Here is a 14094-nt window from a genome sequence, read left to right as displayed (position 1 = left end):
CAGGGATGGGGAAACTACGGCCCGCGGGCCAACTGTGGCCCGCCGGAAGATTTTATCCGGCCCGCGGACAGAATTTTAACTAGCCGATCAGTGGCGAATATATCTACTTTGTTTAAAACTATTTTTGTTGATTTCTTTTTTAACAAAGTACTGATGACCTTTTCACTTTCTCTATTTTTGTTCTACAAAACATAAATTAATTAAAATAGTTAGCACAAACAGCTTTAACTGGTAAAATGTTGAAAGCAAAAGTTCTTTATAGAATAGCTGTAGATTAGCTCCAACTAGTATTTGTCTTTCTCGAGGAGCAGACATATGGAATCTAATATAGGTGAATTGTACTTCACATGAGGCTGACTACGCGTTTTAAGTTCCAACGAACGGATTTTTCTGCCGGCTCTAGTTCTAACATTATTTACTGCGTATGGAAAGATTGCACACATACAACGTCATTGTAAATAATGGTGAAATTATTAAATGTATAAAATGGCTACTGCCTTTTTGAGTTATTTGTAAACATTTTTTATCCCAAAATGGCAACTAAAAAACGCAAAGTTGATGTAGAGTGACGTGCACTCAATGATGAATTGACTTTATTTTATTTCAGAAGCTTTTACTCGGCCCACCAAACTTTTTTTTCTAGATTTTTGGCCCACGACCCAAAAAGTTTGCCCATCCCTGGGTTAAGGTATGTTTAGTGTTACATTTTTAAAATAAAGCTGTATTAATTTGTTGCATTAATTTTTTATTCCAAATTATTGCTTTTTTTCACTATAACTTTTTTAAATATTATTTATGGACTGACGACAAATAATATTAATATTTTAACTAATTTATAATTGCAATCTGTTTAATATTTCAATATAACACTTCGCTAAATATATTTTTAAATTTTTTCAAGAGAGATCCAGAGTGATTTTTTCCGCTGTGGAAGAACCTTGACAACCCTGATATTTGGTAATTTGAACTTAAACAAGGTAAAAGAGTCAAAAATTTGCGATCGCAACACTCGAATACGCCTGGGGAGAGACCGGTTTCATGCCTTTAGCCCTTCTCCCTTCCCTCTCCTCCTCTTTTCAGTTGTATAGGAATGTACTACGATATTTTCCCCTTTCTTAATATTTTTCCTTTTTATTTAATAAAAATATTTTTTAAAATTTCCATGATACTTTTCTTTAGAACTACGTTTAATGTAGTTTTCAGTTCCATATAGTTTTTCAAGTTAAAAGATTTTAATCTATTTGAAAATCAAGAGAGAAACTAACGTACTTCCTTCCTCTGTGACTTTCCACACGCTAATGGGGAAAGCATGTGAAGTGTTGCCATAGGAAAAGAGTTCTGCTCTACGCCACCTGCAGCCCATTTCGATCGCCAATAACAAAGCTTTCTATTTATTAATAAATGGAAATAAATATTATAGTTTATAAATAATTGAAGAAAATTTTCGCTTAATCTTTTACAAATATAAATTTAAAACATGGATTTAGATTTCTATTTTACATATGTCGACATTTTTTTGTAAATATGGTCCAAATAGTGCGGTCAGGAAAGCAATCCTAAGTTTGGACCTCCTAATGCTAATTTTACTTCTTACATATTTCAAGAACTTTTTCAGCAAATTGAAAAATCTTTGAACACAATTAAAAAATTCGTTTCTCCAAAGATAAGTTCATGTAATAAATAAATTTCAACAAATACTTATCATTTTTTATTAATTTATTTCGAAAAAAATTTCGAATTGTAAGGTAGACAATACATAATTTTATAGTAGGCTAATTTTACATGGCGAAAACAAAATTTGTGCTAATCGGTAGAATTAGTGCCTGCGAAATCAAATTTTTTAAAAACTGCATATTTAAAATTTGATTTCCATGTCGATTTCGGTTGAACTATTCAACCGATTTCGCTCAAATTTTGTATTTTGCCATGTAAAATTTATATACCTTACAATTCAAAAGATTTAAGACTATGCTTACGAAATACTTACTAAAAACTATTTTCTTGCATGGGATTATTTTTGGATAAACGAATTTTATAATTGTATGCAAAGATTTTTTTAATTCGCTTTAAAAGTTCGAGATATGCTGAAATACGCAAAAAATAAAACTAACATTGGTGGGGGGGGGTCCAAACTTTGAATCGCTCTCCTGAATAAACTGCGGCTACCCCCTACATTTTGGGGGTAGAAACAGGACGGTTTATTCAGAGAAAGTACGTTTTTGTTTCTAATTTCGAGACTTAAAATATCGCTGTACTTATTATGTAGCATATTTGAAGTCACCCCCTCGAGCCATTAAGATTGAGTTCAAGAACTGGAAAATCCAATCATTAAATCAAAAGATACTCAGGTTTTTTTTTTGCGCACTGTACACCTCACTTTTGGTAATAATAAAAGCAACGCTCTGAATTTATTCCATCAATTCTTACTCATACTTAATACTCATCTATATTCTACATATCTTATGTATACACATATCTTATGTATACATATACATTTGTATTTTATGCATTTTTTGTATTTTATGTTCTTTAATGTTTTTTTTTTACTTGGTTTTTAATAAACATTTACCCGTATGCCCTCAATTGTGGCAGGTCGGGGTAAATATTTTCATAGCATATTCTACATATTTGTATTGATTCCTTTAAGCCTAACAAGAAAAAAAATTATTTTTCTTATTTTTTAATGAGAATGTCATTTCGGTACCTATCTACCATAGTTTTGTCCTCAACAATGATTTTTTACCATAGTTGAGCCATGGGTTTTTATTTTTCAATCAAATTGATCGAAAAATAATAACTCAACAAAAAATAATAAATCAGAAGTTCTCTAGAGCATGCCTGGAAAACCAAAAACGAGGGCTAACACAGCAGATAGATACTCTTGTAACGTACTTCGAATGTAAAAGTCCCCCACTAGATGGCACAAATATCAAAACTGATTCAAATAATAATATTAACACAACTACGAAAGCTAGGTTACTCAACCTTATGAATTCAACTTTTAATAATGCACAGTAATCTTACGTTATATAAAGTATAATATTAAATAATGTGAACAGCCAAGACACTATTCTGAGAAAATATTTTTTTTTACACATGCAACAAAAATGAGATAAATAAGCCTAATGAATTCAACTTTTCCTAATGCGGTGTAATTTCATGTGACATAAAATACAATATTTAATTACACAATAATTAACATGACTATAAACAACTAGAATGCTATCTATTTTGTGAAAATATTTTATTACACGCAACAAAAATTAAGTTTTTCACATTATAGTATGATAATAATCATCTTTATTTTATATAGAACAGAAGAATGAATTACTCCACATGAACATAATTATTATAGCTACAACACAGTTTTGCTTTAAAAAAAATTCTTCAGATATAAGAAGTGATAAATTTTAAAGAATGTCTTAAACAAATTTTTTAAAATTCATTCTTTCAACGAACTAGCAAATGGAATTTTAAATTAAATGTATTTTATTTTAATCGTATATAAACAAAAAAAAATATTTTATGCAGATATTGAAATTGTACTACAAATGATAAATTCAAAAAAACATTTATGACAAATTTTTAAAACTTTACTTCTTTAATCATTATGTTACAATGCTAAATTTAATATTAAATATAGTGTATCTATTTCAAACATATACAACAAAGTAGAATATTTTATGTAAGACATTTAAACTGCATTGATCCATTATAAGAAAAGGGCTACAGTAAATAAATATCTCACCTGCACACTAACACATATGTAAGCATTTTATAACAAGAAAATTATTTCATGAATATCCATGAACTGGTAAGTTATTACAAATGACACATTGAAATTATTTGCTTACTTCTATATTTAACATAATAAATTAGCAAAATATAGTTTTTTGAATTAAGAAAAGACCTTAATAAAAATTTACAAATTTTGATTTTTTAATAGTTTGAGTAATCTTTTGTGTTCTTTTTCAAAAGTTTGATAAATTATACCATCTAACGCGTTCAAATGTGATTAATGTGTGATTTATATCAAGTAAACATTTAAGAAACTGTCATAATACTCATTACAGCAATATTTTGGTAACGTAAATATAAGATTTAAAAATGACGAAAGCTTGAAAAAGTTTAGATTAAAAGTAGTACAGGAAATTGATTTTATGAAGCAATTTATACTACTTTATCTATATGTTTCATACTTGCAATTAAATCAAATTTACTTCCAAACAAAGAAAATTTACTTCTCTCTGGTTTTAACTTAAAATATTTCGTAGTTAAAAGAAATGAAAAAAATTGCAATAGTGCATGTGCTGCTAGAAAATATTCATTAAATAAAAGATGTTACATATAATTTTAATTAAAAGCTGCTACTGAAGTGCTTTTTTTAAATTTTTTTTATTAAGAAATATTAACTACAACTCAGGATTCTAATGCTGAAAGAATAAATAACAATTTATATTTTGGTCAAGCAAAACTGGTTGTAAATAAAGTAATGTTATCCTGTAACCAAGGTCACAACTTCTTCTAAGATGTGCTTAGAAGGATTTATTTAAATTACAATCCACAATTTTTCAATACTCAAATTTATTTTACAGGCATTACATATACAAAGAAATAAAAATACAATTAAAAATGCATCACAAAATTTAAAATATTTTGAAAAGAAAAAAACTTTTTCAGCTTCATTAAACTGTGTTTAGCCCAGTGACACTTGTGTGAAAAGTTTTACTTATAACCGAAACAAGAAGAAAATTTATCCTCCGTGAAAAATGGTCTATGTTTCGTCAATCTATTTTTACACATGCTGCAAAAGTGAACACACCAGCATGAGTCAGGACATGATTGGAAAAATTATTTTGACGTGTGCAACAAGAATAAGGTTCCTCATCAGGGTCAACAAAACTATGAACAGTTCGATTAGCATTTGTTGAGAAATGCTTATTACAGATCCTACAAGAATATGGTTTCTTAACCAGTATGAGCATGAATGTAAATACTTATATCACTATTATTTAAAAACTACTTTATCATATGCTATAAAGATATGGTGGCTCACTAGTATGAACAACACAGCATTTAGTCAGATAACATTACTGAGAAATACTCTTATTACATTATGTTACAACAAACATAAATAAAGTCAGTCTTTTTGAAGAAGAAAAAAACTCTTTTTAAACACATTAGAATAATGCAGTATTATACCAGTATGAATAAAACTATGATATGTTGGATGGTCTTTAAGTGAAAAAACAAACTCTTTCTATGTATACAAGAATATGGCATCTAAGCAGTGTGAACATGAATGTGACGAGTTAGGTAATCCTTTCTTGAAAAAGTCTTATTACATACATTACATGAAAAAGGTTTTTCACCAGTATGAATACGAATGTGGTTATTCAGAAGATCTCTTTGCGAAAAACTTTTATTACATGTGCCACAAGAATAGGGTTTCTCACCAGTGTGAGTTCGAATGTGATTAGTTAGATGATCCTTCCTTGAAAAACTCTTTTGACATACACTACAATTATATGGCTTCTCACCAGTATGAATGCGACTGTGTATAATCAAATGACTCATTATCACAAAACCTTTCTTACATATACTACATGAATACGGTTTCTCACCAGTATGAGTGAGGATATGTTTAGCTAGATAACTATTACTTGCAAAACTCTTTTTACATATACTACAAGAAAAATCACCAGCATGGACTCGGCTGTGTTGAGACAAACTGCTTTTACACAAAAAACTCTTATGACATATACTACATGAAAAAGGTTTCTCACCAGTATGAAGACGACTGTGTTTAGTCAAATAACCTTTTTCTGAAAAACTCTTAGGACATAGATTACATGAAAAAGGTTTCTCGCCAGTATGAAGACGGCTATGTTGAGTCAAATTACCTCTAACTGAAAATCTCTTATTACATATACTACAAGAATACGGTTTCTCACCAGTATGTGCACGGCTGTGTTCAGTCAGTGTACTTTTTTGTGAGAAACTCTTGTTACATGTGCTACAAGAATAAGGCTTCTCACCAGTATGAACACGACTGTGTTCAGTCAGTTGACCTCTTTGCGTAAAACTCTTATTACATACACTACAAGAAAAAGGCTTCTCACCAGTATGAACACGATTATGTTGAGTCAAATTAGCTCTAGTTGAAAATCTCTTATTACATGTACTACAAGAATAAGGCTTCTCACCAGTATGAGCACGAATGTGTCCTGTCAGTACATGTTTTTGTGAGAAACTCTTATTACATATACTACAAGAAAAAGGCTTCTCACCCATATTGTGCTTAGTGAGAAGATCTCTTTGTAAAAAACTCTTATTATACTCTTATACGACAAGAATAATATTTGTCACTAGTATGAATTTTGTAAAGTTTAGTCAGACTACTTCTTTTTGAAAAAATCAAGTTACATATATTACAAGAATAAGGTTATCTTACAGGATGAAAAACACTGTTACAGCATATGTTTACTTTTCTGAGAAAACTTTTTTCACTCATACATCCCAATTAAGATTTCTCAACAGTTTGAAGACAAATGTTAATGTAATAAAAATTTGAAGAAAAATTCTAATTACAAGAAATAAGACTCTTCCTTTTATGATTGGTATTAACTGTGGGTCTTTCCTTGATAACTTTAAAATTTAAATCACTACACTACCTGAATAGTACACAAAATCTTGTTGTAAAGCAATTTTGCATGTGTTACTAGAGTAAGAATCATAAAGGTAGAGATAATTTGTGTGTAGTTGAGTTAGATCTCTAGAAAAACTATCATAAACATGCTGTAAGAAATAAACACATCAATTCACTTTGCAATGAGATTAAAATGGAAAGGCATAAATATGAGAAAAAAGATAGAAAATCTATTCAAAATCAAAATTTTGCTATTTTTTTCTTATTTGATACAAATAATAGCTATAATTAAATAATGGAAAACCTAATTATTCATTGATTAATATGAAGGTTAGAATTCAAAATAATTTTTACTACAGAAGTAACTTATTCTGAATTAAATTAGGCTCTTATTAGCATGTTACAAAAAAGAGCATTTTGTGTAAAGTTACTTATACGTTGACTAAATTTTTTAAAGAAGCAAAATAAAATAATGTAGAAATATGATCATTTTGTTAAAGGAATAGATCTATTACTAAATGCATTTACCAAAGGATTAATTTAAATTTGATTGAGTTGTAAACATCTTTATTCAGCAACTATATTTTCATAATATTTCTGTTTTGTTGTCCATACAAAGACACAAAACTAAATTTTTTTTATTTCACTTTATGTTATCACAAAATGCAGAAACAATATACCCTTTTATGTATGAGATTCATTTAAATTCAATACACAATGAATGAATGCATTCTAAGACACACTGTAAAATCAATGTTATTTATTATTAGAAAGACCTCTTGTAAATTTGAAAATGAATAAACAATAATGGTATTTACAATTTAGTACATGAAATTATCAAATTTAGATGATCTCATTCATAATTTGTTTCACACACACATTGCAAAAATATGGTTCAATATAAACTATTAAGTTGAATTTTTATTTTTACTCACTTAAAAGACTTGACATTATAAATACAATTTTTTTTGCTTTACAGGTACATTTTTGGATCAGTGCTCTATCACACATATAGTAGGCATGTGTTTATTCATTAAAATTATAAGAGTATCAAGAAAATTTAATTCTATCTATCTATAAGTATTAAATTGTATAAACTGCACACAAATATTTTCTCTTACTCACTGCGAAAAAAAAAATTAAAATTGTTTATATATGAATATCAAATCATGTGTGTTTTATAAAAGTAAGAGATAGTTTAATTACCAGCAACTGTATTCGGTATCTTCAATTCTAATTAATTTACAACTGTCTGATAATGCACTGTATGAAAAAGTTCATTCAATGTATTACTCAGATTCAAACAAATTAATTCTTTTTAGATTAATTAATTTATCACAATGACTGTCAAAAGAAATTATTTCCATATTGTGATCACAAAAAGGTTAAATAAAATTACTTTTTAGAAAAGAAATAAAATGTTTTCTAATAAAGAACAAAAATTATGAACTGCACTTGGAAACTTATAAGCACACAAACTACAAAAATAAATTTGTAAGTATAAAAATACTTTTCCGTTAGAACATCATTGTCACTATGACACAGATACAATTTACTGTTTATGACACAACATAAAAAGTTATGTCATATGTTGCCTACATAAAATAATATTGCCTTCAATAATATTTCCTTTTGCTAGGAAGCATTAAACACTAATTGCACGAATAGTTCATTAATAATATAAATCGTACAGAAAACACTTTTTTAATTATTTATTACGCACAACATGAATCCTATTTACTGTTCAATACTGATCCTTTTTTAAAATCATTTTTAGTATAAAAAAGATAATATCATGAGTATAAGATCTGCATGCAAATAACCTTTTTAATTCGTTTTCTAAATTTTCCCCATTACTCTGAGTGCAATTCCATAGGAAAGGTTTTTTGAATACGCAGGCATAGATATTGTGCGTTTTATAATATCACGTCTCCAAGAACGATTAGATCTTCTAATTCTAAATATGACATTAAGTAAATTGCAAATTAAAAAGCAATTTTATAAAGCTTTTCCTTACAAAATCAGGTAAGTATAAGTGTTATTTAGACTATGGAAGAAGGTATTAATTAATATAGTATAACTCGGTTAAAAATTCTCAACAAGTGCATAAATGCGGTGAGAGTTTTCGGTTGCCTATTTCGACCCACCTGATCTTCGGCGACTAGAGACACAACAACCTCCAGCTATCAAGTCTCACGATCAAGCCTCAACCATAAACTACATTAATGAAAATACAGAGCTGTAAGCTACCGCAAAGAGCTCGTCGCAATCTTCAGAAATCTGCATTCCACCTCAATAAATTTCACTTAATGTGCTGTTTGGATTTAGAAGATTATTAAATTACATTCATAGTAATTGAAAATCTATAGAAAGTGCTTTGAAAGGGTTATTTCCATGCAGATCGTATTTCTATGATATCTTCTTTATACTGAAAACAAAAACGTGCTGTGCGTGCCTAAATGTTAAAAAGAATTGTGTTTTCTGTTCGATTCATGTAGTTAACAAACTATACATGCAGTGTGTGTTAAATGGTTCCTGGCAGAAGGAGATAGTAGGCAATATCTTTCTGTGTTGGCAATAACATTCTATGCTGTGACACAAACGGTTAAAAGTATCTGGGCAAAGTGTGACACTTAGTTGCAATGATGTTCTAAGAGAAAAATATTTTCATAGAAATTTAATGTTTGCACTTTATTGAAGAGTTTCCAAGTGTAGTTAATCATTATTCAAAATAGAAAGTATGCCATAAGAAATAATTTCATTTAAATGTTGTGTGTTCATAATATAGAAACATATTTATGTTAATTTATAAGAGCATGCATTTATCAGATATGATGAAACATTGATATAAAAATTAGCAATTTAATTTCTTAAATCTATATATATATTTATAATGTCAAACCTTTTAAATCAGTGAAAGTAAAAAAAAAAAAAAAATATCGTCTGACATAAAAGTATATATTGAACCATATTTTTTGCAAGATGTGTGTATGTAATAAATTGTAAATGAGCTCTAATTTCTAGTATATAATATTTAATTTCATAATAGTAAATAGCATTATGTTTATTTTTGTAAGAAATTTTCCTAATGACAAATAACATTAATTTTGCAGTGTGTCTAAGAATGCATTCATTCATAGTGTATTAAATTTAAAGGAATCTCCTACATAAAGAGGTTCATTGTTTCTGCAGTTTTTATGCAAGAAAAAAAAACCATAAAGTGAAATCATTTAATTTAGTTTTGTATCTTTGTATGTATGGTGAAATAGAAATATTATTGAAGTAAAGTTTGTTGGAAATTTCAAAAAAATATGAATTGATTCTTTCACAGATACACCTATTAATAAATTGAATTCTTGTAATAAAGTGATCATATTTCTACAGTAATTTATTAGAAAATTCAATCACAGTAAGTGATTGATACAACATGCTATTGAAGGATTCATTGTGCTGTTTGAATGAGTTACTTTTGTTGTGAAAATTATTTTGAATTCTTGCCTTCATTTTATTTAATGGCAAATTATTTTCCCAATATCTAATTATAGCTATTTGTTTCAAATAAAAAAAGAAAAAATTTGTTTTGAACAATAAATCTATATTTTTTCTTATATTTATGCATTTCCATTTTAATATCATTGCACAGTTGATTTATATCTTCATTTCTTGCAGCATATTTATAATTGTTATTCTTGAGATCTTGCTCTAGTAACACATGCAAAAGTGTTTTGCAACAATATTTTGCATAGTATTTTGGTAGTGAAGTGATTTACATTTTAAAACTGGAAGAGAGAGACCCATACTTTATACAGGTCATGTAAGCAAAAAACTTATTTCTTGCATTTCATGTAATTAGAAATTTTCTTCAAATTATTTACATTTGTCTTAACACTGTTAAGAAACCTTATTTGTTCAATCTGAGCAAATAAAGATTTTCTCAGAAAAGTAAAAGGTGTTTTTCATCCTGTAAGATAACCTTATTCTTGTAATATAAGTAACTAGATTTTATCAAAAAGAAGAAGTCTCACTAAGCACTACAAAATTCATACAGTTGGGAAATCCTATTCTTATAGTCTATCACTAAGAGGTCTTCTGACCAAACAGAATCGTGTTCATATGGGTGAGAAGCCTTATTCTTGTAGTTTATGTAGTAAGAGTTTTTCACAGAAGATTCATCTCACTACACATGATAATGTTCATACTGGTAAGAAACCTTATTCTTGTAGTATATGTAATAGGAGTTTTTCAGCAAGAAGTACTCTGACTAAACACACACTTACTCATACTGGTGAAAAACCTTATTCTTGTAGTACATGTAATAAGAGTTTTTTAGAAATAGGTTCACTGACTAGACACACACGTACTCATACTGGTGAAAAACCTTATTCTTGTAGTATATGTGATAAAAGTTTTTCAGTAAGAAGTACACTGACTAAACACACACGTACTCATACTGGTGAAAAACCTTATTCTTGTGGTACATGTGATAAAAGTTTTTCACGACGAGGTCAACTAACTGAACATAGTCGTGTTCATACTGGTGAGAAACCTTATTCTTGTAGTGTATGTAATAAGAGTTTCTCACGAAAAAATTATTTGACTGAGCACAATCGTGTTCATTCTGGTGAGAGGCCTTATTCTTGTAGTACATGTAATAAGAGTTTTACACAAAGAGGTCATATGATTGAACACATTCGTGTTCATACTGGCGAGAAACCTTTTTCTTGTAATATATGTAATAAGAGATTTTCATTTAGATGTAATTTGACTCAACATAGTCATGTTCATACTGGTGAAAAACCTTAGTCTTGTAGTGTATGTATTAAGAGGTTTTCAGAAAGAGGTACACTGACTATACACACACGTACTCATACTGGTGAAAAATCTTATTCTTGTAGTGTATGTAATAAGTGTTTCTCACAAAGACGTCTACTGACTTTTCACAATCGTGTCCATACTGGCAAGAAACCTTATTTTTGTAGTATATTTAGTAAGAGATTTTCAAGAAGAGCTAATTTGACTGGACATAGTAGTGTTCATGCCAGGGTTGAAAAAAAACCCACCTACCCAGGAAAACCTGGACGGGTTTTTCTAAGATTGATTTTTTTAAAATCTGTTATATTAAAGAGCTATTCTATTGAAATATGTATGCAGTCTAGCCTAAAAAATTTAACCTATGCTAAAAAAACCAACTATGTTTTGCTATTGTTTTATTCTTATATGGTTAAAAGAAATGCACTTTATTTAATATTAAACTTTGCATTATTTAAAGAAATTGATTTAGAAAAATATTTCAAATAATTTTCTTAGCTGTTCCTTAAAATTTATTTTTTCTTATATCTTCGGAATTTTTTTTTAAGCAAAATAATGTTGTAGCTATTATAAATATGTTTCTGTGGAGTAAATTATTATTGTATTTTATGTAAAAATAAAGATGTTCAACATTTTTAGCTCTCATGTTTCTAATGCTGAAAAACCTGATTTTTGTTGTTTGTGTAATAAATTTTTTTCACAGAATAGATAGCATTCTAGTTGTTTGTTCATTATTGTGTGATTTAATAGCGTATTTTATGTCAAATGTGATTGCACAACATTATGAAAAGTTTAATTTATATGATTTTATAACCTAACTATCGTAGTTGAGTGAGTGCCGTACTTTAAATCAGTTTAGATATTTGTGCCATCTAGTAAAGGACTTTCACTTTCAATGTATGTTACGACAGTTACTACATGCTGTGCTGTGTTAGTGATTGTTTTAGATGTAGGAGACATTACGAGACATGGGCTAGAAAACTTTCTTCTGATTTACCATTTGCTGAGGAATTATTTTTCAAACAATTTGATTGAAAAATAAAACCCCATGCTTTGGGAATCTTAGAACTGTGTCATAATATCATTTTCTTTAAAATAAATAAAAATTAAAAAAATTATTGTTGTTAGGACTAAAGGAATCAACACAAAGATCTCGAATAAAATATTAAGAAAGATATGTATAAATTTATATGCATGAGTAAGCATTGATAGCAAGGAGGTAGGTAAGGGAGGGGTTTAGGAGGCTCAAACACACCCCCATTGTAAATGGCAACCTTTTATATTTTCTCAAATTACTCATTTTATCCAGGGCCGTAACTACCCCTGGGCCCCGATGGTCAAGGGGTTATCTCCTGCATCACATATTTTTTGCAAATTTTCTTTCAATTATATATATATATAACGTCGTTGCCGAGTGGAAGGATTAAAACAGGTGTTAGGCCGGGAAGGAGGGTACAAAATTTGTTTATTAATTATTAGACAGAGCAGTCATGAGGAGTGTAAAAGTGAACACGAAAAGTTGCGCTCATTGGTTATATGTTAGGGAAAATCCTGCGAAGTAAGACCAGTAAAATGTTTCAATTTAGGGAAATCTTAGTAGTTGCTATTGGTTTATGAAATAGATCGAGCGTTTTCCTCAGAAGGCAAAGGGAAAAATGTCCTGCTTTTAATTAAATGCATACTTGATCCAAAAATAGATTTAAGAACAGGATGTGGCTTTTAAAAATGTGAGAAGGTATTTCGATTAGAATAATCAATTAGGATGAAGTTCTGTAACAAAGAATCCAACATAAAAAGATTAATTTAAGCTTTTTATGTTACATATATATATAACGAAAGGGTAAAACACGGTGTAACACTTTTTCGCGAATTATTTTCCTTTCTCAAAAGAACAAACACGCTTCGCAGAGAGGGGGAAAGGTCACAACTACATGTAGTTGATTCTTAACACTTTCTGTATATTGTATTTTTGTCTTAGTTGTTTCCTCTACTATCTAGTGTCAGACCCAGCAGCGTATCAACTGGGAGCGGAGGCCCCCTCTAAAGTTTAAGTGATGGGGCAAACAATGTGTTTCCATCCTCCTTTAATTTGGACACTCACAAAAATAAGTCAAGTAAAATCAGTAATTTGAGGGAGAAAAAAATTTTTTTTTTTTTTCAATTTTGAAACTATTTTCCATATAGAAACTTTCATATTCCTCTAAAATTTAAGTGTGGGGGGGGGATTGAACAATGTGCTTTGCCCCTTCTAATATATAGACATTTGCTTAAGTCAAGTAAAATTGGTAACTTCAGAAAGAAAAAAAAAGCTATACACTAAGTAGGAAACTTTATTGTGCTCTAAAATTAAACTAAATGAGCGAATAACGTGCTTTTTGACATTTGGAAAAGTAAAGTAAAAGTAGAAAGAATATTTTATTTCCAATTTTCACTCTATTTTCCGGGTAGAAAACTTGATTTTCTTCTGAAATAATAATGAGGGAGCGAACAAAGTGTTTTGTTCCTTCTGAAATTTCGACGTGAGCAAAAATAAAGTCAAGAAAAATTGGTAAGTAAAAAAATTTCATCTTTAAATCTATTTTCCAAATTGAAAACTGTGTTTTTCTCTGAAATAAAAGTGAGGGGGCGAAAAATCT

At 29.0% G+C, this 14094-nt stretch overlaps 2 protein-coding genes across 2 annotated transcripts in view; one reads left to right on the top strand and one right to left on the bottom strand.

The window, feature by feature from the left end:
• LOC107443740 (zinc finger protein 850-like) overlaps window positions 1-8767 on the bottom strand; it is a 21333-nt gene extending 12566 nt beyond the window's left edge. The window contains exon 1 of the mRNA XM_071179285.1: window positions 5290-8767. Coding sequence (XP_071035386.1) covers window positions 5290-6294 — 1005 coding nt within the window. The 5' untranslated portion in view covers window positions 6295-8767. The remainder of the gene's footprint in view (window positions 1-5289) is intronic.
• Window positions 8768-8861: 94 nt separating this feature from the next.
• On the top strand, window positions 8862-12165 carry LOC107443745 (zinc finger protein 468-like). The gene has a single exon (XM_043046573.2). The coding sequence runs from the start codon at window positions 10763-10765 to the stop codon at window positions 11450-11452; it is 690 nt and encodes a 229-aa protein (XP_042902507.1). The 5' UTR covers window positions 8862-10762; the 3' UTR covers window positions 11453-12165.
• Window positions 12166-14094: the final 1929 nt, after the last annotated feature.

This window comes from Parasteatoda tepidariorum, chromosome 3 (genome assembly GCF_043381705.1).
Source record: "Parasteatoda tepidariorum isolate YZ-2023 chromosome 3, CAS_Ptep_4.0, whole genome shotgun sequence".
Classification (NCBI taxonomy): Eukaryota; Metazoa; Arthropoda; class Arachnida; order Araneae; family Theridiidae; genus Parasteatoda; species Parasteatoda tepidariorum.
Note: the sequence above shows the minus strand (reverse complement) of the source record. Positions and strands in the feature narration are given on the sequence as shown.

What these genes read in the sequence shown, in the direction of transcription:
- LOC107443745 (XM_043046573.2), top strand. Translation starts at nt 10,763, where the DNA reads ATGGGTGAGAAGCCTTATTCTTGTAGTTTATGTAGTAAGAGTTTTTCA.